The 25,739-nt window shown below is 42.8% G+C and overlaps 1 protein-coding gene across 5 annotated transcripts; it reads right to left on the bottom strand.

The window, feature by feature from the left end:
• Window positions 1-804: 804 nt before the first annotated feature.
• Window positions 805-25,310, bottom strand: LOC124401138 (junctional adhesion molecule-like). 5 transcript variants are annotated; one of them, XM_046873146.1, is made up of 9 exons: window positions 25,288-25,310; window positions 13,021-13,122; window positions 11,159-11,218; window positions 9,004-9,309; window positions 7,209-7,520; window positions 1,974-2,050; window positions 1,756-1,823; window positions 1,459-1,489; window positions 805-1,078 (listed from the first exon to the last, which is right to left on the bottom strand). In XM_046873146.1, the coding sequence occupies exons 3-9, from the start codon at window positions 11,205-11,207 to the stop codon at window positions 1,076-1,078; spliced, it is 846 nt and encodes a 281-aa protein (XP_046729102.1). In that variant the 5' UTR covers window positions 11,208-11,218; window positions 13,021-13,122; window positions 25,288-25,310; the 3' UTR covers window positions 805-1,075. The 5 variants fall into 5 exon arrangements, with proteins under 5 accessions (XP_046729102.1, XP_046729104.1, XP_046729100.1 ...); XM_046873148.1 differs by having other exon boundaries at window positions 1,974-2,054; XM_046873144.1 differs by having other exon boundaries at window positions 805-1,489.
• Between the last annotated feature and the right edge of the window lie 429 nt (window positions 25,311-25,739).

The raw sequence follows: 25,739 nt of genomic DNA on the forward strand, positions 1-25,739 counted from the left end.
TCATTTTATATTTTATTTAAATTTAATTTATATTTGTACTAATTTATTTTATTGTTTAAAGATTTTCATTGATACAGTGTATTTTGTAAGGTACATGTTGACATTGTTGACAGTCTTACAGTGTTGAACTTCTATGTTTTAATATGTTTTATTTTACATGTTTATTAGTGTTTTAATGTTTTAAGCATCTAAGGAATAAAGTCAAAGCCTTTACACGTTAAAAGGTTAAAAGTGAATCTTCAATTATCTTCAGATTGTTTTTTTATTGATTGACATTTTTCCAGGATTTTTATTTTGACTTTCTTTTTTTTCTGTTAGGAAGTATGGCTATTGTTTGACCTTGTTTGTATTTGGGATAATAAACAAACAAAACTTAAAGTCTGCAGTTATAGTTTTATTTTATAATTTTGTGTAAATGCTAACAAAACATCTTTGTCCAGAAAACTCATAGAAAAATGTTCACATAACATAATTTATTGGGACACATTGGAAAATAATTACAAGTAATTTTAACTAGAAAAACTGTGTTAGCTGAACAAAAAAGAGATATGTGACTTTACTCAGTGATTTGAGTTGAATGAACAACTTGGTCCAAAGTTGAGTAAACTCAAAATAGCTGTGCAGCAAGTTGCCTTGAAATTTGAAGTTAAGTCAACTTTTCATTTTTTACAGTGTAACATCACATACAATTTAATTACAGGAAATCACTTTGTTATCTCTCTCTCTCTCTCTCTCTCTCTCTCTCTCTCAAAAAGAAGCTTCTACAGTATATATTTTATAACAGAAATCAGCCAGAAACTCCAATACATCAGAAATACACACATTTATTTGGAAATATTCAATATTATATCATAAAACGATGGAAATTGTAAGAATGTGACAAAAAGAATATATATTTACTACACATACTGCACATATACACACATGTCCATGTACCATATCAATCACATTGAAAAAAAAAAGCTGCAAAAGTTTACCATTAACATTTATATTTCAGGCTTTTGGCAGATTCTCTTATCCAGAGTGTTTTACAGAAGTGCTGTGAAGTCTCTCAAAAACACATCCTCATGCTAGTTTACTAGAACAGGGACGAAAGGTACCATCAGTCTAAACACCGAAAATCACAAACAAGAACATGTATAACAGTCTTCTTACACAAAACACCATGATGCTTCTGGAATAATAATTTCTTACCCTGATATTAGATCATTACAAATAAGATATAAAATAAGACTAATATAATATATAAGATATAAAAAAAGAAACTGTACATCAGCAAGTTATTAATGATGAACAGAGAAAGTGAATGCAGAAAAATACACTTAGCTAATATAAGTAACAGTAACACAATGATCTGGAAACTCTGTCTCTTAAACCCAATCAAATCGCATCCAGGTATGTGTGTTAATGTGATTTTTAACAGCAATATAAAAAAAATCAATATAGTAAATCCTGTACTTGGTCATGGTGTGTATTCAATACAGAAAGTCTGTGGAAAAACAGAAAAAAATGATGATTAATATAACACACAATCAGTGACTGTGACTGTTAGTGTTGATGACAGAAATCTCTAAATTTGAATAATTTCTTTACACCATGTGTTTTCCGATAGAAGCTGCAGAAGATAATTTCCTATAAATCAGTGTTCAAAAGCATGTGTGGTTCATGTGTGTTACCTGCAGTGTATCACAAACACAACAGAAGATCTAAAAATAGAAACAAATCTGTTAGAACTGTTATTGTACATGTGCTAACCTGATCCTCCTGCTTTCCCTCACAGTCCTGATGTCCTCCAGCAACCACGTTCTCTCCACATCTTCCTCCTAAAGAGAAAAGAGCTCAGAAATCACACCTCTAGTGGTTTGTAAGTGGTTTCTTCAGTCAGATGTGGAGGCCTGCAGTGCTGTTTAAACTCACATACAATAACAGAGTGAAACAATACAAAACTAATATCAATGTTTAAAGATTCTTACTGGTTGTTGTTTTACTCTGAGGCTGGTCTGATGTACGTGTTGTGTCTGTTGTCCTCGATGTGTTTGAAGTTTTTTGTCTTTCTACAGAAAAGAATTATTATTATTTGACTCATGTCTCATTATGTCCATGAAATTGGCTTGAGAAACCTTTGAAACATTATGCTTGGGGTGTGTGTGTGTGTGTGTGTGTGTGTGTGTGTGTGTGTGTGTGTGTTGTGCTTCTGCTCCCCAAAATAAATGCCCCTACACAGAAAAAAATACACAGCAGAATCAAAACCATATGCACAAAAATGTATATAATGTAAATCTAATAATAGAGATTAGTTTTTCATTTTTGATTAAACATTTAAATTATGTCAGAGGGAGACTGATTGTTCTTTTTCTGTATTTTTACATTGTGTTGGTGTTGAGGATGATGCAGATGGAGAGGTTGCTGTTTTACTTTTAGGCTGTAGTGATGTACGTGTTGTGTCTGGTTTTATAGATTGTGTTGAAGTTTCTCTTCTTCCTACTGACCAGAATCACAAAACTTATTAAAACTAATAATTCTTTCTGTCACTGTTAGTAACAGAGTTGGGCAGTAACGCGTTACTGTTCCCCTTCAGGAACTCGAGCTGCGTCCAAACGCTATGGGAACGCCCCTGCGTGACCACGCTCTGAACCACGTGTGTAATCTGACCAATAGGCGTTTGAAACGTGACGTCATCAGCGGGCGACGTCGGGTAAACAGGAAGCTACAAATGGCTGCGAGATGGACCAGACGCTAGCTTCTGCTCGTTCAGGTAAGCGCTGTTTCGCTGTGTTTTTCTGATCGAGTGATGGCTGGCAGACAGAATTACAGTAATTGTGTTCATCCATGTCCGCGTTTCATTACCGGTAAGGATTCGCATGATCGTGTGTTGTTTGCCTGGGAGTGGAGCATGCAAAATCGGCTCTCAAGGTAGTTGACTGCTCGCATTGTTTCCGCATGGCTATGCGCACGCTTCGCTCCCGAAGAGCACTTTTTGAGAAGAGCTCGCTCCCTCGCGGCTCCGGTCTCGCTCTCACTAAGGCAAAGCGGCGCCGGCGCTAGTGGGGTTTGCAGGCCGATTTTTCGGTGGGGTTGGAGTCGGATGAGTCCGCTTCAGCTTCGTCTGCTGAATCGAGCTTCTGCTCTCTCGGAAAAGCAGGCCCGATGACTGCTTCTTCTCCTGGTGCAAGCAGCGCGGCATTACATGCCTCTCCTTCCGAGGAAGGTTAGCTGATGGATCTTAGCGAGCCTGTGGATTCCTCACAGCCTGTGCTGTTTGAGGAACTCCTCGAGGTCGTGACGCGAGCCGTTGCTAAGCTGGATCTAGCTTGGCCGGTGGACCAGCAGAAGCATCGTGCACCCAGTAAGCTGGATGAGCGTTTTCTCCGTCCTGTGTCACTTCCTCGGCGCCGGGGCCTGCCGTTTTTTCCCCGTACTCAGCACGTACTTCTTCTTGCCACACCTCGTTCTACGCGAACGTGGTTGGGGCTAAGGCGTGCGGCTACGGGGCGATGTCGCGTGTTGAAGAGACGCTGGCCAGCTATCTCTCTTCTAGCATGGCATCGTCACTGAAGGTTTCCTACTAAGCCGCTACGTGCTACATTGGCTTTAGTAAGGAAGGCTTACGTGATAGCAGGTCAGGCTGCAGGTTATCTCCACACCATAGGTGTGTTACAGGCATACCAGGCTGACCTGCTACGTGAGTTGGATGAGGGACTTAGCTCCGGGGCCACTGATATTAAAGAGTTGCGTCACGCTGCCGACTTAACCCTTCGGGCCACGAAACACGGCGCGGGCCGTTGGTCGGTCCATGGCGGCCCTGGTGGCCACAAAGAGGCATCTGTGGCTCACCTTGTCTGACCTCCCAGACAAGGATCGAGCTGTGCTCTTGAATGCACCGATGGCTCCTCCTGGCCTGTTTGGTGACGCTGTCACGGCGGTCGTGAACAGGTTTCAGGAGTCTAAAAAGCAGTCGGCTGCGTTTCAGCAGTACCTCCATCACCGATCTCGTGGGGCTGGTCGGCGGCAGCCCCAGCCTGGTCCATCCGGGCACCGCGAAGCCCAGAAACAGAGCGTCACCACCCGATCTCCGCGGGCGGGGCCTAAGAGTCCGAGGCGTCACTCTAGGCCCAAAAAGGAGCAGGATGACCTGAGGGTCACCCTCGCCTCCAGTAAACGGGCTGTGGTGCAGAGATCATGACGATCTGCGGTCGAGGGGGCGGTGTACACCTCACGCTACGGTGCCCATCCCTCCCCTGCACCACCAGGAGGCTGGGCCATTGGCTCTGCCACAGGATGTGCTTCAAAGCACGACCTCCCTCCAGCGGGCGTCTACCTCCACTTCAGAAGTCTCCCGGTGGGTCCTGCGGACTATAGAGGGCGGTTACGTGATTCAGTTTGCGTCCTCTCCTCCCTGTTTCAACGGGATGTGTCCCACCCTGGTGGGACCCGAGCAGGCTCTGGTCCTGGAACAAAAAGTGCGCACACTCCTGGGGAAAGGGGCCATCGAGGTGGTTCCCCAATCGGTTTAAGAGTCAGGATTCTACAGCCCGTACTTCGTCATTCCGAAGAATGATGGTGGGTTGCGTCCCATTTTATATCTTCGTTTCTTGAACCGCTCTCTCAGGAGGCTCAGGATCAGGATGCTCACCCTCAACGGGGTCGTGACCCAGATCAGGTCCGCTGACTGGTTCTTCACTATATATATCTGAAGGACGCGTACTTTCACATCTCCATCCTTCCTGCACACAGGAGGTTCCTGAGGTTTGCTTTCATGGGCGTAGCATACCTATATCAGGTCCTCCCTTTCGGACTGGCACTCTCACCCTGCACCTTCACAAAATGCGTCGATGCGGCACTGGCCCCACTGTGGCTCCAGGGCATCCGCATTTTTAATTACATCAACGATTGGTTGATCCTGGTTTATTCAGAGCACAAGGCGATTCGGCATCAAGATGTCGTCCTCGCCTGCATGAAGGTGCTTGGGTTTCGGCAAAACGGCAGCAAAAGCATGCTTTCTCCAGCACAGAGAACCACCTTTTTGTGCGTAGTGTGGGACGCGGCCAGGATGCAGGCATGGTGGTCACCTGCTCGGGTCGAGGTCATACTTACTGCCGTCGGGAGAGTGCGGGAAGGCCAGCCACTCACTGTGAGGCAGTTCCAGAGGCTGCTGGGTCTCATGGCAGCAGCGTCCAGCATAGTTCCGCTAGGGCTCCTGCACATTAAGCCCCTCCAGTGGTGGCTCCGGGGCAGGGGGTTCTCCTTCAGGTTAAACCGCATCGTACTAACAAGGTCTCGCGGCATGCCCTTAAAGCTTTGGATGTCTGGAAAGACCGGACATTTCTGTCCAGTGGCCCAGTGTTGGGGACTCCGTGTCATCGCATGACGCTAATGACGGACGCTTTCCTCACGTGGTGTGGAGCAGTCATGAGTGACCACTCCGCCCAGGGTCTTTGGAGCGGCCCACGTCTCTTGTGTCTCACGTCTCACGTCTGGAGTTTGCCCCTGGCATGGCCAGAGGGTTTCTCTATCCGAAACCTGGGTACGTACCTAAGGTGCCTTCGGCTCCCTCACGTCCTGTCGTGTTGCAGGCATTCTGCCCTCCTCCGTTTACAGCCCCCGATCAGGAGCGACAGCACCGACTGACGAGTCCATGGAGGAAGTCGGAGCAGCTGCTTGTCTGCTATGGCCCTAACAGGAAAGGTTTCCCGGCCAATAAGCAGACTTTGAGCAGATGCCACTCCAGGACATCTGTGATGCTGCGGGTTTGTCCACCCCGCTGACCTTTGTCAAGTTTTATGACCTTGACCTCAGAGCCACCCTGGGCTCCTCTGTCCTACGTGCTGGTGCCGAGGCCCTCACTCTGTAGGCAGGGTCTGGTTAGTGTGGCGTGATTGGACACTCGTTCCCATAGCGTTTCGACCATCTCAAGTTTCTGAAGGGGAACGTCTCTAGGTTATGACCGTAACCCTAGTTCCCAGAGGGAACGAGACGCTGCTTCTCCATGCCACACTCCGTGCATCCCTGCAGCGCTTACCTTCTCTCACAGGAGCTAGCGTCTTGTCCAACTCGCAGCCATTTGTAGCTTCCTGTTTATGCCACGTCGCCCGCTGATGACATCACGTTCCAAACGCCTATTGGTCAGATTACACACGTGGTTCAGAGCGCGGTCACGCAGGGGCGTTCCCATAGCGTTTCGATGCAGCGTCTCGTTCCCTCGGGGAACTAGGGTTACGGTCCTACCCTAGAGAAATTATGCAGTTACTTTTGACAGTAACTAATAATGTAACGCGTTACTTTTTAAATAAAGTAACTCCGTTACCGTTACCGTATGGTGTGTTACCCGTTACTTTTTTAAATGAATTAATTTTGGCTGAAGTGTAGTCTACAGTCTAACCTGTTTACAGCAGCGACGCATTGTAGGATTGGAGGATGAACCAATGTATACACGAAGAAGACGCACTGTGGGCGTGTCTCCGTTTATTCAGGTCTGTGCGGCAGTAATGGTGAGTCAAGGCGAGAGCAAGACGAGTTTCTCAAAGTGGAAATATGCTCATTATTTCACTTTAGTTGAGTATAAAGACAAACACTTTTTAGTGAAATGTAAGCTGTGTCTTTCTGGTTCGAAGGTCGTGTCTACTGCGATAAACAGCAACTCCAATCTGTCGAAGCTCCTCCAGAAACTCCATGCCTCGACGAAGCTAGAAGCTAGAAGCTAGAAGCTACAAGCTAACCCTGTGTTATGTTGTACATTGTTGGTAGTTTTCATACTTAAGCTGTAAAAGAAACATTTTTAAGAGCTCAACAGAACAGCGTTTATGATGCAGAAGCCACTTTAGGTTTTGATTCTAAATATATTATTTAGCTTGTTTTGTTATTTATTTCAGAAATCCTTGTGATATATTCAGTTTGTGCTGGTCTGAAGTAAATAAAATTTAAAATGTTTTTAAAAATTACTTTGTGTTTCAGTCAGTTTGGTGTTTGTATATACCATAACGCATAAAAGGGCATTAATGTGAGCATTAAAGAAGGTTCTTTAAAAAAAGTAACTAAAAAGTTACTTTTAACTGTAACGCATTACTTCTTGGTGTAAGTAATCAACGAAGTAACTGAGTTACTTTTTGAACGGAGTAACGAGTAACTGTAACTAGCACAACACTGGTTAGTAATATGACCCATGACACTGAAGTAAAACATGCTCACAGTCATTAATGACAAAAATGTACCTTTAACAGACAGTCTCAGATATCTGTAATCAGCCTGTGCAGTACATATGTAGGTTCCCTGGTCCTCTTCAGTCAGGTCTGATAGGAGTAGAGAGAGGTTTCCTGGAGGGTTTTTACTGACCAGTTTCACTCTGTTACTGTGATGTCCAGTCTGTTTTGGGTAAATTTCCTGAAAGTGATTGTTTTTATTAAACTCCCATGTTACCCTCTTCGGGTAGTTCTGTAGGTCAGTGCAGACGCAGGGCAGAACTACAGACTCTCCTGTGAACCCAGTCACCTTCTCTACCCCTGTCTTCTTCACCAGCTCACAGCCTGTAAACAGAACATTTACAGGTAATAATAGAAATACTGCAATTATTAATATTTCCTGTTTGTAAATCACAACATTTTCTTCTGCAAACCAGAAAAGATTTTTAAATGATGTGACAATAAGCTGTTTAAATTCTGTACATGAATCCAATATCAGGACTCTGATGCCCAATCTTTAACACCAGTTTGTACATTTAGTAATAAAACTAATTCAACATTAGATGTACAGACTGTTTTTCTCAGTGTGAATGTTAAGTTATAACACCTCGTCTAGTGACAGATTTCTGTGGACATTAAATGGTGTTATGACGTCGACTTTCTTTAGATCATTATGTAAAGTGTGTTATGTAGATTTTTCTGACTATCAATTACATTGAGTTTGGGGTTTAATGTTTTGTCAAATTAACATGTAATCAATTAATGTATCAGATGTTTATGTAAATATCTGTTATAATGAATGGATTATACAGGTGTCATGGAGCTCTATAAACACTACAGTGATACCAAAATAATTCATAGATTTGACTGAGAATTCTCTCACATCCAATCTAATAGCGGTCCACAGTTTCATGTCAGAAACTCATGGGAGAGATTGCGGGATACGAGTGCAAGGACAGATTATTTTGTCAGAGTGTGCGGGTGAGTAGGTGAGGAAGAACCCAAATGCAGGATGTGGCAGGGTAATGAGAAAACAGGCTTTAATAAAAAGTAAGCAGAGCAATGGGGCAAAGACAAAAACAAAGTCCAATAAACAGTCCAGGGTCAAAACACAGGCAAACAATCCAAAAACCAGCAAACAGAACTACCGGTAATCGTCGACTTAAGACCTATGCAACTTACGACCATTCGACTTTACGACCCCGATCGCGTACAACAGTGCGTACCAGCTTCTGGCAACATTTCACAGTACTGTACATATAGCCTACCCTACTTACGACCAAATCGTGTTACGAGCGGTCTGTCAGAACCAATCTTGGTCGTAAGTCGAGGACTACCTGTAAGAAGGGCAGAGCAGAAACAAAAACCAAGAACAAAACACAGTCCAAAGTTCAAAACCAAAGCAGAGCAGAACAGAACAGGGGTCAGGAGCAGGAGTAGGAGAAGAACCCAGAGCAGGCAGGGTGGCAGGAATAATGTCAAGAGCAAAAAAGCCGATAAAATTATCTGGGCCCGAGTTAAAATTTTGTGTTTCCATAAATACCGGGAGGCGTGGGAAAAAAAGCAAGATGGCCGCCAACCCGGAAGTGTGCGCTGAGTGCTTGGAAGATCCTGACAATTTCAGTCTGATTTTCATAATCAGTATTTATTGTCATTTATAACTTGATATTGATGTGTCACAATATGACTCCTAAATTTAAACCCCCTCTTTAGTTATAATAAATTAAGTAAACATTTCATTACATTTGTAACTATAATTAACTTGAAGGATCATCAAGTCTGCTTTATCAATAAATATAAACTTTTATTGTGTCTTAAAATGTTTTACCTTTAACATAAAGACTGATGTATCTGTATTCCTGTAGTTCAGTGCTGCACCTGTAGTTTAAATGATCTTCTTCTCTCAGGTCAGATATGAGTAGTGACAGATTAGCAGGAAAAATGTTATTAAACAGCTGATATCTGCCAAGGTAGTGTTCATCATTTAAAACTTCAGCCCACTGTCCTGTTCTGAAGGTCTCCCAGGTGAATTTCTGAGGTTTGGAGAGCAGGTCAGAGCAGGAGCAGGGTAACAGCACTGAACCACCTTTGTGTTGTGTGATTTCTATGTCATTTTTACCAGTAAGAGCACAGCCTACAGAAACAAACACACAACACATCACAATCTACTGAATACAATATTATAAAATGTTTTTAAAGAGAACATACAAGAGAATTGGAAGAAGAAAGAAAACAATTTCTGCACATTTAAATATCAGGTTTCGTTTCTCAGTCCAGTTTCTACAGTAACTACTGTGTGTGTTACACTTTCCTGTGCTCATGTGTGTATTTTTCTTTTAAATGCCAGAGTGAAATGTACACATAGGCAGCTCTGGTTAGACACCATGTTACAACTCCATGTGAAAATAAAGAGCACTTGGAGAAAGTAAAACTACACAATGTGCAGATTTCTTTTACCTGTTTTCAGTTAGTTTTCTACAGTTACTTAAACACATTTCTCAACACTATGATCACTTTTTCAAAACTCTTCACAGTTTTCTTTCCCAGTGTGCAGCTCAGTACAGCAGTTAATCTCACATCCATAATGTACTATAACTATCAACCCTTCACCTCCAGCCCAACTCATTCTGTCTCTAGTCCTCACTTACACATTTTTCTTTGCTAGTGCCCCCTACTGTTAGATCGTTAGAACAACATGAATTCTTGAGCATTATTATTATTATTTATTATTATTATGGATTCGCACCAACATCGCTTTAAATCAGGTTTTATACATTAAACCCATCATGAATTTAGAACAAATAACTATCAAAATAATCTAAAAAAAATTAAAATATAAACATCTGAGGGGGATGTATTTTTTTCAACTATATATTAGAAACATTACATGAACTGTTATTATAAGAACCATAAATAGGTGGAACACACATACACACAATAATTAATGATTGTGGTCAGTGACATTATAAAAAAACATAATTAACAGTCGTGGCAGCAGGAGGGCATTTTTTTTGAGTAAGTACTATAACGAATGAAATACTTCATACCTGCCATAAAACCTACTCATTTCACCAGAACAAAACAGTAAAGGTAAGATCATGTCTTACTTTACAACATATACCTTAAATACACCAGAAATACACCATGAATTGGTTAATTCCAGGAACAACACATACACACAATTTATCTAAGCCAGTCCACTAACTGTTTGCTCAATTGAATGTAAGTTTGGTTAAAAATTCGCTTTTAAACTAAAAATTTCCTTTAAAATTTAGAATAAAAAATACTCTATAAATTAAAACATGCAAGACACCTGTGGTAATAAACTGTAACTACTGCATGAGATAGGAAGTGAAGATGGTGGTCAGTGACTGAAATTCACACTCATCTATTTCCAGCTAAGACCAGAAAAAAGAAGTGATGCACTAGTTACAGGAAAATTACTTTTCTATTAGACTTTGAGAATTATTAAAGATAAAGTCAATAAGACAGAAATTGTGAAACATATAATTCAGTAAATGTGTAAAAATATACACTGTAAATAATCTCACTGCAGAATCCTCCTTATGTATTATCCCACCTCTCTTCATCAGTACATTTTACACTGAAGTTAATCAGGAAGAAAAAATCCACATGATCAAAACTGAACAGGTCTCAAAAAGGACTTTATAACAAGGCATGATGAGTAGATTTACCTTGTATATAAAAATAACTGCTGTCTTTGGACAATTTAACTGTAAGTACACTGCTATTAATATTATAACACTATTAATATTGTAACTAAACTTCTTGTTAATAAAAACTCGAAATGAGAAACATTTGACAGTGTTTGGTGGTTGTTCAGGAACAGGGCTAAACTACGGCCTACTGTAAACTCAATCTGGACAGAAAGTACATTAAATAAACACAGAGCAGCTGAACTAAGAACTGTATAATATTCTCTCTCCTTTCTGTAATAGAAAATAGAAAATATCTTCACTCACCTGCAGTTATGTGAAACACAAAAGACAAAAGATACAAGCACTTCATCATTACTGCTTCTTCTGCACACACACACACACACACACCAGTCTCTTACAGTGAAACATCACACTGAGTTTCTCTCTTATATTGTTTGGTTTTTAGGAAACCTCAAGAACCACTACATCGTTTCTCACTTCTGAAAATGTCTTGCATCACTAATTACATGACTCAGTTTACAATCTATATAAAATTTATATTTATTTATGTCTGTTTTTATTACCTGTTATTTGTTTTAATATCTTTTACATTTTATTATCTCAATGTAATAATTGATCATAGATCATGTGACTAACTTAAGATAAATATTCCATTTGTGAGCTGAAGTGAATTAAGAGACAAGAACTAAGTGGTGAGTATGATTCATTATAAAATGGAGAAGAATTAAATTAAACCTCATTTAATGTATTCAGTTAGTAGTAAGCACTTAAATAGTAACAATCAAAAAACAAACAAACACAAAAAATAAAATAAAAAATATTTTTAAATAAATATATACATCTGCCAAATCAAACGTGCGGAGGATCCGCTGTGGCGACCCCTAACGGGAGAAACCGAAAGAAAGTTTATATTTATTTAGACATATTTTATATTGAGTGACCAAATAGTGACATCTGGTGCAACAACCCTGCTACTACATCTGACCTACAGCTGCTCATATGTGAGAGCTTTATTTTTTATAGCTTTCGGCAAACACTCTCATCCCAAGCGCCTTACAGTTATCTAATTTATAATATTTGAGTTGATGAATGTACAAGTGCCATGTTTAAGGGCCAAGGTTCAGTGACTTGGTGGTGTTGAGATATTAAATGGTGGTCATTTGTTAATGAGTGTTGCAATGTTCCCAGTTGACCACTAGGTGCAAAAATAACTTCAGAGAGCTAAATGGGAGGCTGCAAAACCTAAAAAGGGACCACATCTGCTAAATAAAAAGAGTGAAAATCATAATTACTCACACTAGTAGATTCAACACATTTTAAAATGTGCATTAAAAAGAGGACATTGAGAATATTAACATTTGTTGAAATATGGATGTATATTGAGTGGTTCTGGCTCACCTGCCACTGTAGATGACTCTACACTGCCCCCCTGTGGAAGTAAACCTAACATCTCCCACTAACCTACAGAACAGTGCTTGAACTGAATGTATTACTTTAATCAGTAATGCATCTGTTTATTCGCTCTTTAAAAACAGATGTGTCATGTTTCATTTATGTATTTGATTATATATTTAATAATTCTATTGCAGTTCCTGAAATGCATATAATATGAGAGGCCATGTGGCGTTAATTTTATGATATCAATAAGATCAAAACTTCAAAAATAATATTTCATTTGCTATCTCCTAAATACACCCAGCAAAGAGCAGACCATTTTTGGACATATCCATCTTTCTCACACATCTATATTCCTTACACATATTATTATTTCAAATACTGAAATACAGTTCATCCCTTTGTGACTTTGTTGAATGTTCTCAGCAAACACATGCACAGAAATGTGTCTGGGTAATTTTAACACCTCTAAACAAAATTCTCATTGTACTTTAAAGACATTGTGAAACACCTAAGAGTAACCGCATGACTGTGGCCAGGGCAGAATGGGAACTTTCTCTTTATATAGTATATAACAGAAATCAACCTGTACTGCTTATAAGTGAAAGGAAACATTTACTAGTTTGTTTACTAAAACAACTGTGCAATTAAACACATGTTTAATGTGATCAAATCTTGTAATAGATATGTAATTTTTTTTTGTTTTTTGTTTTTTTACTTGTGATTAAAAATAAAATCCAAAATGTTTTTTTTTAGGTTTTTTTTTTTACCGTGTGTTGTTGAGGATGATGCAGGTGGGAAGTTGTTGATTTACACTCAGGCTGTTCTGATGGAGGTGTTGTGTCTGGTTTTCTCGATTTCTCTTCTTCCTACTAATAAGAATGACTAAACTTGTTTAATCAAATGACTCTTTTCATCACTGTTAGTAATATGACACATATACCTAATATACTTAACAACCAGAATATATTCTTTACAAATAAAACACATTAATGAATAAACACAAACCCTTTATGACAAGTGACATGAACCTACAAAATATATTTATAAAGATTGTGTCCAAACTGTCACTGCCTGAGTGTCTCTCATCTACATACTTTGGTTTTTCAGAAAACTTCAACCACTATCTATTTTCTTACATAGATCAGACCAAACAAATTTGTCATGTCTTATCTGAAGAGCATGTAGAAGCTGGTCACGAGTGATGAGCATGGCTCATTTTAAAATTTGAAAATAAATGTAAAAGTATAATTGCAATTAATAATGACTTATTAGAGTTTAAAGAGCTACTAAATATAGTTTAAATAAAGGTATTTATATAATTTATAATTCTTTGATAATAAAGAAAGTGGTGCCATCTTGTTTCATAAAGCTGCTACTACAGCTGTTCTTCAGATAATAGTAGTTCCCCTTCAGGAACTCGAGCTGCGTCGAAACGGTATGGGAACGCCCCTGCGTGACCACGCTCTGAACCACGTGTGAAATCTAGCCAATAGGCAAGCCGTGACGTCATAGACAGGCGACGTCACGTAAACCAGGAAGCTACAAGATGGCTGTGCGGTGGTAGCGACATTAGCTTCTGCTTGTTCAGGTAAGCGCTTTGAGTGTGTTATCTGTGCAGTCATGAGCTTATATGCAGGCAAAATTCTGTCTGCTGTGTTGTTTGCTTAGCTTAGGAGCGAGGGTATCGGTTGTTAGCATTTTAGCCGAGCGGTTCTTCTCCCGGTGCGTGTGACGTGGTGCTCCGTATTCTTCCTCCGAGGTGGGAGAATTTCAGAGAGCGCTCTCCGAGGTGAGCGCTCTCCCTCGAGGCTTTGGCTCTCGATGGTATCAGCTGTTAGCATTTAGCCGTGTGGCTATGCGCTCCCGGTGCGGGTGGCGCAGCATTACATGTCTCTCTCTCCGAGGAGGATGAGCTGGTGGATGCTAGCGAGCCTGCGGAATCCTCACAGCCTGGGCTGTATATGGAGCTTCTTGAGGTCGTGGCACGGGCTGGGTCCGAGCTGGATTAGCTTGGCCGGTCGTGTGGCAGAAGCAGCGTGCACCAGTGAGCTGGTTGTGCGTTTCCTGCACTGTGTCACAGCCTCAGCGCTTCCCTTGATCTGCCCACCGAGGTGTCTGGGTCCTGGGAGGCCCATTGGTGCGCGTGCTTTTCCGATGTTCTTTCGCTGTGCGCGAATGTTATTGGAGCTGCGTGGCGCGGCTACGGGACATTCCCCCGATTGCGCTGCCCGGGAGTTCTGGAATAGGTTCGCCGGTAAGGAGCCTGTCTCCTGCGGGTAGCACCTTGTTGGCGGGCGGAACCCTGGTTCACCCCCGCCCGGTGTTGTGGAGTCTGTGGCCCCTGAAGGGGCGCGGTTTGTAGCGGCTGTTCTCTCTACCAAGGTAGTAGAGGCCCTTCTCCACTCCAGAGCTCCCTCCACGAGGAGGTCGTATGCCGCACGATGGCGACTGTTCGCGTCACGGTGTGAGCACCGTGTCTTGGACCCAGTTAATTGCCCGGTCGGTTCAGTTCTGGTGTTTTTGCAGGTACAGTTTGCCGCAGGGTTAACCCCTTCGACCCTGAGGGTTTCTGTGTTTGCTGGGTAGGTCCCATTGGTGACACGTTTCCTCCGCGGCGCCCGGAGGCTGTGGCCCGGGACGCGACTCGGAGTGCCTGTCTGGGACTTGGCAGTTGCCTCGTCCCACCTGGAGTTGCCCCCTGGCATGGCCAGAGTGTTTCCTTACACGAGGCTGAGTGCTCCCACACGATGTGTCGTGTTACAGGCATTCTGCCCTCCTCTGTTTATAGCCCCCGACCAGGGGTTACGAGACCCGGCTGTGTCCAGTGCAAGCACTGGGTGCTTATCTCCACAGGACGAGTCCTTGGAGGTGGTCGGTGCAGTTGTTCGGCTGCGAGTCCTGGTCCCCGCTCCGATCGCGGTCAGGGCTCGCCCCGCCGGAGTGTGGCGGCCTCTGCGGCTGGGTCCACATGAGTGTCACTCCGGGACGTCTGTGAAGCTGCGGATTGGTCCACCCCACTGACCTTTGTCAGGTTCTATGGCCTCGACCTCAGAGCCACCCTGGGCTCCTCTGTCCTGTGTGCTGGTGCCGAGGCCCTCACTCTTTCTGGTCAGTGTGGCGTGATTGGACACTCGTTCCCATAGCGTTTCGACGCAGCTCAAGTTCCTAAAGGAGAACGTCTCTAGGTTACGAACGTAACCCTAGTTCCCCGAAGGAACGAGGACGCTGCGTCTCCGTGCTATACTCCCTCCCTCTTTGCAGAAGCTAATGTCGCTACCACCGCACAGCCATCTTGTAGCTTCCTGGTTTACGCGACGTCGCCTGTCTATGACGTCACGGCTTGCCTATTGGCTAGATTTCACACGTGGTTCAGAGCGTGGTCACGCAGGGGCGTTCCCATAGCGTTTCGACGCAGCGTCTCGTTCCTTCGGGGAACTAGGGTTACGTTCGTAACCTAGAGACGTTGTTTGTAAGTGGTTCTCTATTAGGGTGTGGAGGCCTCACTCAGCAAACACAGTGTCATACACCACTTACAGTTTATTTTATTTACAATAGGTTATATACATTTCTCAACATCAAGTTCCAATTTTCAAATCTTTTCTCTTTATGAACATGTATCTCAGTACAGCAGCTAACATCACACACAATTTAATTAGAAAATATATTTACTACACATACTGCACATGTCCATGTAAGATATCAGTCAATCACATAAAAAAACAGCTGCTAAAAGTATAAAATTAGCATTTATATTTCAGGCATTTGGCAGATTCTCTCATCAAGAGTGTTTTATAGAAGTGCTGTGAAGTCTCTCAAAAATACATTACCATGCTAGTTTACTAGAACAGGGACTAAAGGTATCATCAATCTAAACACTGAAGTCACAAAGAAGAACATGTATAACAGTCTTCTTACACAAAACACCATGATGCTTCTGGAATATTAATTTCTTACCCTGATATTAGATCATTACAAATAGGCTATAAAATGAGACTTATATAATATATAAGATATTAAAATGAAACTGTACATCAGCAAGTTATTAATGATGAACAGAGAAAATGAATGCAGAACAATACACTTAGCTAATATAAGTAACAGTAACACAATGATCTGGAAACTCTGTCTCTTAAACCCAATCAAATCACATCCATGCATGTGTGTTAATGTGATTTTAATAATAAAATAAAAATCAATATAGTAAATCCTGTACTTGGACATGGTGTGTATTTACTACAGAAAGTCTGTGGAAAAACGGAACAAAATGATTAATATAACACACAATCAGTGACGGCTGATTGATGACACAAATCTCTAAATCTGAATCATTTCTTTACACCATGTGTTTTTATGATAGAAGCAGAAGATAATTTCCTATAAATAACTGTTGAATAAAAGCATGTGTGCTTCATGTGTGTTACCTGCAGTGTATCACAAACACAACAGAAGCTCTAAAAATAGAAACAAATCAGTTAGAACTGTTATGTGACATGTGCTAACCTGATCCTCCTGCTTTCCCTCACACTCCTGATGTCCTCCAGCAACCACGTTCTCTCCACATCTTCCTCCTAAAGAGAAAAGATCTAAGGAATCACACCTCTAGTGGTTTGTAAGTGGTTTCTCCAGTAAGATGTGGAGGCCTGCAGTGCTGTTTAAACTCACATATAATAACAGAGTAAAACAATACAAAACTAATATCCATGTTTAAAGATTTTTACTGGTTATAAGTGAATCTGAACCCAAAAGGAGAATTTCAACAAAATGATAAACAAAACATTTAGTTTTCTTTTAGGATGAATTGACAAATGTGGTGAAGATCATGTAAACTCATGTACATGTTAATTCATCAGTTCATCTCCAAATCATTCATTCTGAATTGTGGTGGAATTTAGGTTTACTCTGAGGATGTTCTGATGGAGGTGTTTTGTCTGGTTTTCTCAACTGTCTTGAAGTTTTTATTCTTCCTACCCAACAGAATCACAAACCCTATTTAAACTAATAATTGTTTTTTATCACTGTTAGTAATATGACACATGACACTGGAGTAAAACATGCTCACAGTCATTAATGACAAAAATGTACCTTTAACAGACAGTCTCAGATCTCTGTGATCAGCCTGTACAGAACATGTGTAGGTTCCCTGGTCCTCTTCAGTCAGGTCTGATATGAGAAGAGAGGTTTCCTGGAGGGTTTTTACTGACCAGTTTCACTATGTTACTGTGATGTCCAGTCTGTTTAGGGTAAATTTCCTGAAAGTGATTGTTTTTATTGAATGTCCATGTTACCCTCTTCGGGTCATCCTGTAGGTCACTGCAGACACAGGGCAGAACTACAGACTCTCCTATGAACCCAGTCACCTCCTCTACCACTGTCTTCTTCACCAGCTCACAGCCTGTAAACAGAACATTTACAGGTAATAATAGAAATACTGCAATTATTAATATTCCCTGTTTGTAAATCACAACATTTTCTACTGCAAACCAGAAGAGATTTTTAAATGATGTGACAATCAGCTGTTTAAATTCTCTACATGAATCCAATATCAGGACTCTGATACCCAACACTGAACTTATACTGGGTTCTTTATATTCAAATAACTGCTAAATCTACAATAATCTTTAACATCAGTTTGTACAGTTAGTAATAATAATAATAATAATAATAATAATAATAATAATGCCATATAAGATGTACAGACTGTGTTTCTCAGTGTGAATGTTAAGTTATAACACCTTGTCTAGTGACAGATTTCTGTAGACATTAAATGGTGTTATGACGTTTTCCAGGTCGACTTTCTTTAGATCATTATGTAAAGTGTGTTATGTAGATTTTCTCTGACTGTAAATTACAGTGAGTTTGGGATTTAATGTTTTGTCACATTAACATATAATTATGATGTATCAGATGTTTATGTAAATATCTGTTATAATGAAGGGATTATACAGGGGTCATAGAGCTCTATAAACACTACAGTGTTACCAAAATAAACCAGTCACATCCAATCTGATAGCAGTCCACAGTTTCAGGTCAGAAACTCATGGGAGAGATTGTGGGATACAAGTGCAAGGACAGATTATTCTGTCAGAGCGTGCGGGTGAGTAGGTGAGGAAGGACCCAAATGCAGGATGCGACAGGGTGATGAGAAAACAGGCTTTAATAAAAAGTAAGCAGAGAAATGGAGCAAAGACAAAAACAAAGTCTAATAAACAGTCCAGGGTCAAAACACAGGCAAACAATCCAAAAACCAGCAAACAGTAATATGAAGCAGGGGCGTAGATTATGCGGGGGACGCGGGGGACATGTCCCCCTCACTTTTTTAGTGGAGGAAAAAAAAACAGGAATTTCAATCTGCTTTAGCATAGCAGAATCTGTCCCCAAACTAAACTTTTGTGTGTCCTTAAATACCGGGCGGCGCGGGAAAAAAAAAAAGTCAGATGGCCGCCGACCTGGAAGTGCGCGCCGCGAAACCGGAAGTGCACGCTGTGTGCCCGGAAGATTCTGACAGTTTCAGTCTGATTTTCACAATCAGTATTTATTGTCATTTATAACTTAATATTTATGTGTCATAATATGACTCCTAAATTTAAATTCCACTTTAGTTATGATAAATGGAGTAAATATTGTATTACATTTGTAACTATAATTCATTTGAAGGATCATCAAGTCTGCTTTCACAATAAATATAAAATTTTATTCTCTATTTAAATGTTTTACCCTCAACATAAATAATTATGTCTCTGTGTTCCTTCTCAGTGCTGCACCTGTAGAGTCCATGATCATCTTTTCTCAGGTCAGATATGAGTAGTGACAGATTAGCAGGAGAAATGTTATTAAACAGCTGATATCTGCCACGGTAGTATTCATCAATTAACACTTCAGTCACTGTCCTGTTCTGAAGATCATCCAGGTGAGTTTCTGAGGTTTGGAGAGCAGGTCAGAGCAGGAGCAGGGTAACAGCACTGAACCACCTTTGTGTTGTGTGATATTTACCTGATAGAGCACAGCCTACAGAAACAAACACACAAAACATCACAATCTACTGAATACAATATGCAGTAATGAAAAAAAATTTGGAAGAAGAAAGAAAACAATTTCTGCACATTTAAATCTCAGATCTCGTTTCTCAGCCCAGTTCCTACAGTAACTACTGTGTGTGTTACACTTTCCTGTGCTCATGTGTGTATTTTTCTTTTAAATCCCAGAGTGAAATGTACACATAGGCAGCTCTGGTTAGACACCATGTTACAACTCCATGTGAAAATAAAGAGCACTTGGAGAAAGTAAAACTACACAATGTGCAGATTTCTTTTACCTGTTTTCAGTTAGTTTTCTACAGTTACTTAAACACATTTCTCATCACTATGATCACTTTTTCAAAACTCTTCACAGTTTTCTTTCCCAGTGTGCAGCTCAGTACAGCAGTTAATCTCACATCCATAATGTACTATAACTACTAACCCTTTACCTCCAATCCAACTCATTCTGTCACTAGTCCTCGCTTCCACATTTTTCTTTGCTAGTGCCCCCTACTGTTAGATCGCTAGAACAACATGCCTTCTTGAGCATTAATAACAGCAGATAAGCCGGGGTTTTTTTTTAGTTTTATGAATTTGCACCAACATTGCTTTCAATCAGGATTTAAACATTAAACCCATCATGAATTTAGAACTAATAACTTTCATCATAATCTACAAAAAAATAAAATATAAACATCTGAGGGGGATGTATTTTTTTCCACTATACATTAGAAACATTACATGAACTGTTATTGTAAGACCCATAAATAGGGGACACACATACATACACACAATAGTTAATAGTATATATCAAGTGGTTATATATCATAATAGTTATATATCAAGTGGTTCTGCCTCACCTGCCCCTGTGGATTAACCTACATGGTTCCCTGTAGTGAACCCAACATTCAAATAGCTTTGTAAGAAAGATACTCTCCCACTGACCTGTTTATTTACAACATAGTGCTGAACCTGACATTATACAGTACACACTGACATTGTGACTGGAACAGGTACATTATACAGTGATGCATTTATTGATTCACACTATATAAACAGATGCAAGTAAAATGACATACAGTTGAACACTTTGTGTTTTTTTTTAATGGTCTCAGCATTTACATGCACAGGAGGTATCTGGGTAATTTGAACACCTCTAGACAATATTCTCATGGTATTTTAAAGACATTGTGAAACACTTAAGAGTAACTGCATGACTGTGGCCAGGGCAGAATGGGGACTGATGGGAGACTGTTTACTTCTTCATTCTCACAGCATCAGTTAACCCACATTGTGGCATGTAGTGAGATCACTGTGTAATACTCTACACTCAGCAAACACACTGTCATACACCACTTACAGTTTCTTTTATTTATAGTTGGTTATATATTTTTCTAAACATAAAGTTACAATTTCCAAATATTTTCTCTTTATGAACATGTAGCTCAGTACAGCAGCTACCATCACATACAATTTAATTACAGGAAATTACTTTGTTCTCTGTCTCTCTCTCTCTCTCTCTCTCTCTCTCTCTATCTCTCTCTCTCTCTCTCTCTCTCTCTCCTCTCTTCCTTTTTTCTCACTGAAATCTACTCCAATACATCAGAAATACACACATTTATGAGGAAATATTTAATATGATATCATAAAACCATGGATATTCTACACATACTGCACATATACACACATGTCCATGTAACATATCAATCACATTGAAAAAAAAAACAGCTGCAAAAAGTTTAAAATTAACATTTATATTTCAGGCATTTGGCAGATTCTCTTATCCAGAGTGTTTTACAGAAGTGCTGTGATGTCTCTCAAAAACACATCTTTATGCTTGTTTACTAGAATAGTCAGTCTAAACACTGAAGTCACAAACAAGAACATGTATAACGTCTCTAGTGTACGACCGTAACCCTAGTTACCCAGAGGGAACGAGACGCTGCGTCGAAACGCTATGGGAATGCCCTGCGTGACCGTGCTCTGAACCACGTGTGTAATCTGACCAATAGGCGTTTGGAACTCGTAAACAGGAAGCTACAAATGGCTGTGAGATGTCCGAGATGCTCGCTCCTGTGAAAGAAGGTAAGCGCCGCAGGGATGCAGGGAGTGTGGCACGGAGACGCAGCGTCTCGTTCCCTCGGGGAACTAGGGTTACGGTCGTAACCTAGAGACGTTCTCCTTCAGGAACTCGAGCTGTGTCGAAACGCTATGGGAACGAGTGTCCAATCACGCCACACTAACCAGGCCCTGCCTAGAGAGTGAGGGCCTCGGCACCAGCACATAGGACAGAGGAGCCCAGGGTGGCTCTGAGGTCAAGGTCATAGAACCTGACAAAGGTCAGCGGGGTGGACCAACCCCAGATGTCCTGGAGTGCCAGCGGACAAGGCCGTAGAGGCCGCCACACTCCGGGTAGAGTGAGCTCGAACCCCAAGCGGTGCGGAGAGGCCAGAGGACTCGTGAGTCCACTCACTCCCCAGGCTTCGGCCCCTGCCTCGACAGGGCATCTGCTCTGACATTCAACTGAAACCCGGGATGTAAATGGCCCTCAAGGACAGGAGCTTGTCCCGAGACCACAAGAGGACTGCTCACGCTAGCTTGTACAAGGGGCGAGATCGGAGACCCCCCTGGTGGTTGATGTAAGAGACCACCGCCGTATTGTCCGTGCGAACCAACACATGGCGATCTCTCAGGTCGGGGAGGAAGTGTTCCAACCCCAAAAACACTGCCATCATCTCCAGGCAATTCATGTGCCACGAGAGATGTGGGCCGCTCCACAGACCCTGGGCCGGGTGGCCACTCATGAGACCCCCCACCCCGTGAAGGAAGCGTCCGTCATTAGCGTCACGCGACGAGTCCCCAACACTGGGCCATGGGACAGAAATGTTCCGTCTTTCAAGACATCCAAGGCTCGAAAAGCACGCCGCAAGACCTTGATAGTACGATGCGTGTTTCCCCTGATGGAGAACCCCCTGCCATGGAGCCACCTCTGGAGGGGCCTCATGTGCAGGAGCCCGAGCGGAACTATGCTGGACGCCGCCACCATGAGACCCAGCAGCCTCTGGAACTGCCTCACAGTGAGCGGCTGGCCCTCCCGCACTCTCCCGACGGCAGTGAGGATGACCTCGACCCAAGGAGGTGACAACCGTGCCTACAACCTGGCCGCATCCCACACTTCGCCCAAAAAGGTGGTTCTCTGTGCTGGAGAAGGCACGCTTTTGCTGGCGTTTAGCCGAAACCCAAGCACCTTCATGCAGGCGAGGACGACATCTCAATGCCGAATCACCTGGTGCTCCGAATGAGCCAGGATCAACCAATTGTTGATGTAATTCAAAATGCGGATGCCCTGGAGCCGCAGCAGGGCCAGTGCCGCATCGACGCATTTTGTGAAGGTGCGGGGGGAGAGTGCCAGGCCGAACGGGAGGACCCGATATTGGTATGCTACGCCCCCGAAAGCAAACCTCATGAACCTCCTGTGTGCAGGAGAAGGATGGAGATGTGAAAGTACGCGTCTATGCCGCCCTTAGTCACAATCCGAAGGCCGAGGTTCTTTTACTGATGTTTATTAAGCTTGACAGCAACACCGACATCAACACTGTAGAATTTACACCGTAGAATTTACAATGTAGAATTTACACCGTAGAACTGAATAAAAAGGATAAATATACAAAATACATTCAGTTACAAAGAAAAACATTAACTTTAGACAAAAAACAGAAAATAAACTTACATACCACTTTGCCTGCTTGTAGACTAAGTGGTAACTTCTTGCACAAACTTATTTTAATTAAACATATCTTCTTTACAATAAGCATAGCAGCTTTCAATGCTCATCGTGGCTTTTCACTCTTGCATGCGGTGAACAGGAAGTGACCTGTACCACCAAGTATGATGGGATATGTATTAATATAACCCAAAACAAAAAAAATATCACATAAATCTTAAAAATCAAAAACTTTAGTCTACCAATCAAATATACATATTATAAAAAATGTTGAATTATAAAAATAAACAAGTTAAACAAACAAAAAAATAACAAAAATAAAATAACACTTAATTGTGAAAGTGCCACCTTGTGGACATGTCATATTACAAAAGGAATGTTTCTGACTGCATATACAGCGTCCTTCAGATCTATAGTGACGAACCAGTCCCCGGACCTGATCTGAGTCACGACCCCCTTGAGGGTGAGCATCCTGAACCTGAGTCTCCTTAGAGAGCGGTTTAAGGAGCGAAGATCTAGAATGGTACGCAAGCCTGACTCTTGAACCAAGTGGGGAACCACCTTGATGGCCCCCTTTCCCAGCAGTGTGCACACCTCTTGTTCCAGGATCAGAGCCTGCTTGGGTCCCACCAGGGTGGGACACATCCTGTTGAAACGGGGAGGAGAGGACACAAACTGAATCGCGTAACCACCCTCTATCGTCCACGGGACCCACCGGGAGACCTCTGGCAGCCACTCCCAAGCCGCCAGAAACTTCCACAGGGGAACCAGCCCCTCGGTGCTGGCCTCTGATCCACTCAGAGCAGCTGGGGCGGGGCCATGCAGCTGATGACACCTTGTGAGAGGCGGCGGGTCTTCCCCATCCGTACCGAGACTTTGATCGTCAGGATCTCCGCACCACAGCCCGTTTGCTGGAGGCGAGGATGACCCTCAGGTCATCTTGCTCCGTTTTTCTGGCCTTCGCGGTGCCCGGAAGGACCAGGCTGGGGCTGCCGCCGACCAGCCCCACAAGATCGGCGAGGGAGGTACTGCTGAAATGCAGCCGACTGCTTTTTAGACTCCTGAAACCTGTTCACAACCACCATCACAGCGTCACCAACCAGGCCAGAAGGAGCCATCGGTGCGTTCAAGAGCACAGCTCGATCCTTGTCTGGGAGGTCAGACAAGGTGAGCCACAGATGCCTCTCTGTGGCCACCAGGGCCGCCATGGACCGACCAACGGCCCGCCATGTGTTTCGTGGCCCGAATGGTTAAGACGGCAGCGCGACGCAACTCCTTAACATCAGCGGCCCCGGAGCTAAGTCCCTCAATCCAACTCACGTAGCAGGTCAGCCTGGTATGCCTGTAACACACACATGGTGTGGAGACAACCCGCAGCCAGACCTGCTGCCGCGTAAGCCTTCCCTACTAAAGCCGATGTAGCACGTATCGGCTTAGTAGGGAACACCAGAGCCTTCAGTAACGATGCCACGCTAGGAGAGAGATAGCTGGCTAGCGTCTCTTCAACACACAGCATCGCCCCGTAGCCGCACACCTTAGCCCCAACCACGTTCGCGTAGAGCGAGGAGTGGCAAGAAAAAGTACGTGCTGAGTACGGGGTTTCCCAGGATCTGGACACCTCGGTGTGCAGATCGGAAAAAAAAGGGCAGGCCCCGGTGCCGAGGAAGCGACACAGGACGCAGAAAACGCTCATCCAGCTTACTGGGTGCGCGTTGCTTCTGGTGCTCCACTGGCCAAGCTAGATCTAGCTTAGCAACGGCTCGCGTCACGACCTCGAGGAGTTCCTCAAACAGCACAGGCTGTGAGGAATCCATGGGCTTGCTAGCATCCATCAGCTCACCTTCCTCGGAAGGAGAGGCATGTAATGCCGTGCTGCTCGCACCGGGAGAAGAAGCAGCCATCGGGCCTGCTTCTCCGAGAGAGCAGAAGCTCGACTCAGCAGACGAAGCTGAAGCGGACTCATCCGACTCCAACCCCGCCGCTAAATCGGCCTGCGAGCCCCATGAGCGCCGGCGTCGCTTTGCCTCAGCAAAAGCGGGATCGGAGATGACATGGAGAGAGCTCTTCTCAAAGAGCGCTCTCCGGGAGCGAAGCGTGCGCATAGCCATGTGGCTACAATGCAAGCAATCAACCCCCTCGAGAGCCGATTGTGCATGCTCCACTCCCAGGCAAACAACACACCGATCGTGTGAATCCTTACCGGTAATGAAACTCGGACATGGATGAACACACTTACGGTAATCCTGTCTGCCAGCCATCACTCGATCAGAAAAACACAGTGAAACAACGCTTACCTGAACAAGCAGAAGCTAGCGTCTGGTCCATCTCGCAGCCATATGTAGCTTCCTGTTTACGCGACGTCGCCCGCTGATGACATCATGTTCCAAATGCCTACTGGTCAGATTACACACTTGGTTCAGAGCGTGGTCACGCAGGGGCGTTCCCATAGCATTTCGACACAGCTCGAGTTCCTGATGGGGAACTTCAGAGAGTTAAATGGGAGGCTGCACAACCTAAAAAGGGACCACATCTGCTAAATAAAAAGAGTGAAAATCATAATTACTCCACACTGGTAGATTCAACATATTTTAAAATGTGTTATATTTTAAAAAGAGGACATTGAGAATATTAACCCTCTGGAGTCTGAATTGCCGCCGGCGCCCAAACGTGCTTTTTTTTCAGATGCCAGCAAAAAGAGCTGAAACTGCTCGGTCATATTTGATTAAAAATGTCAAAGTAATACACC

The sequence above is a fragment of the Silurus meridionalis genome, chromosome 18 (assembly GCF_014805685.1).
Source record: "Silurus meridionalis isolate SWU-2019-XX chromosome 18, ASM1480568v1, whole genome shotgun sequence".
Lineage (NCBI taxonomy): Eukaryota > Metazoa > Chordata > Actinopteri > Siluriformes > Siluridae > Silurus > Silurus meridionalis.

What these genes read in the sequence shown, in the direction of transcription:
- LOC124401138 (XM_046873144.1), bottom strand. Translation starts at nt 11,207, where the DNA reads ATGATGAAGTGCTTGTATCTTTTGTCTTTTGTGTTTCACATAACTGCA. An exon ending in CATCAGTCTTTATGTTAAAG is followed by an intron (nt 7,521 to 9,003) that starts GTAAAACATTTT and finishes TTCTGTTTACAG; the next exon opens with GCTGTGAGCTGGTGAAGAAG. An exon ending in TCAGAGTAAAACAACAACCA is followed by an intron (nt 1,824 to 1,973) that starts GTAAGAATCTTT and finishes TTTTCTCTTTAG; the next exon opens with GAGGAAGATGTGGAGAGAAC.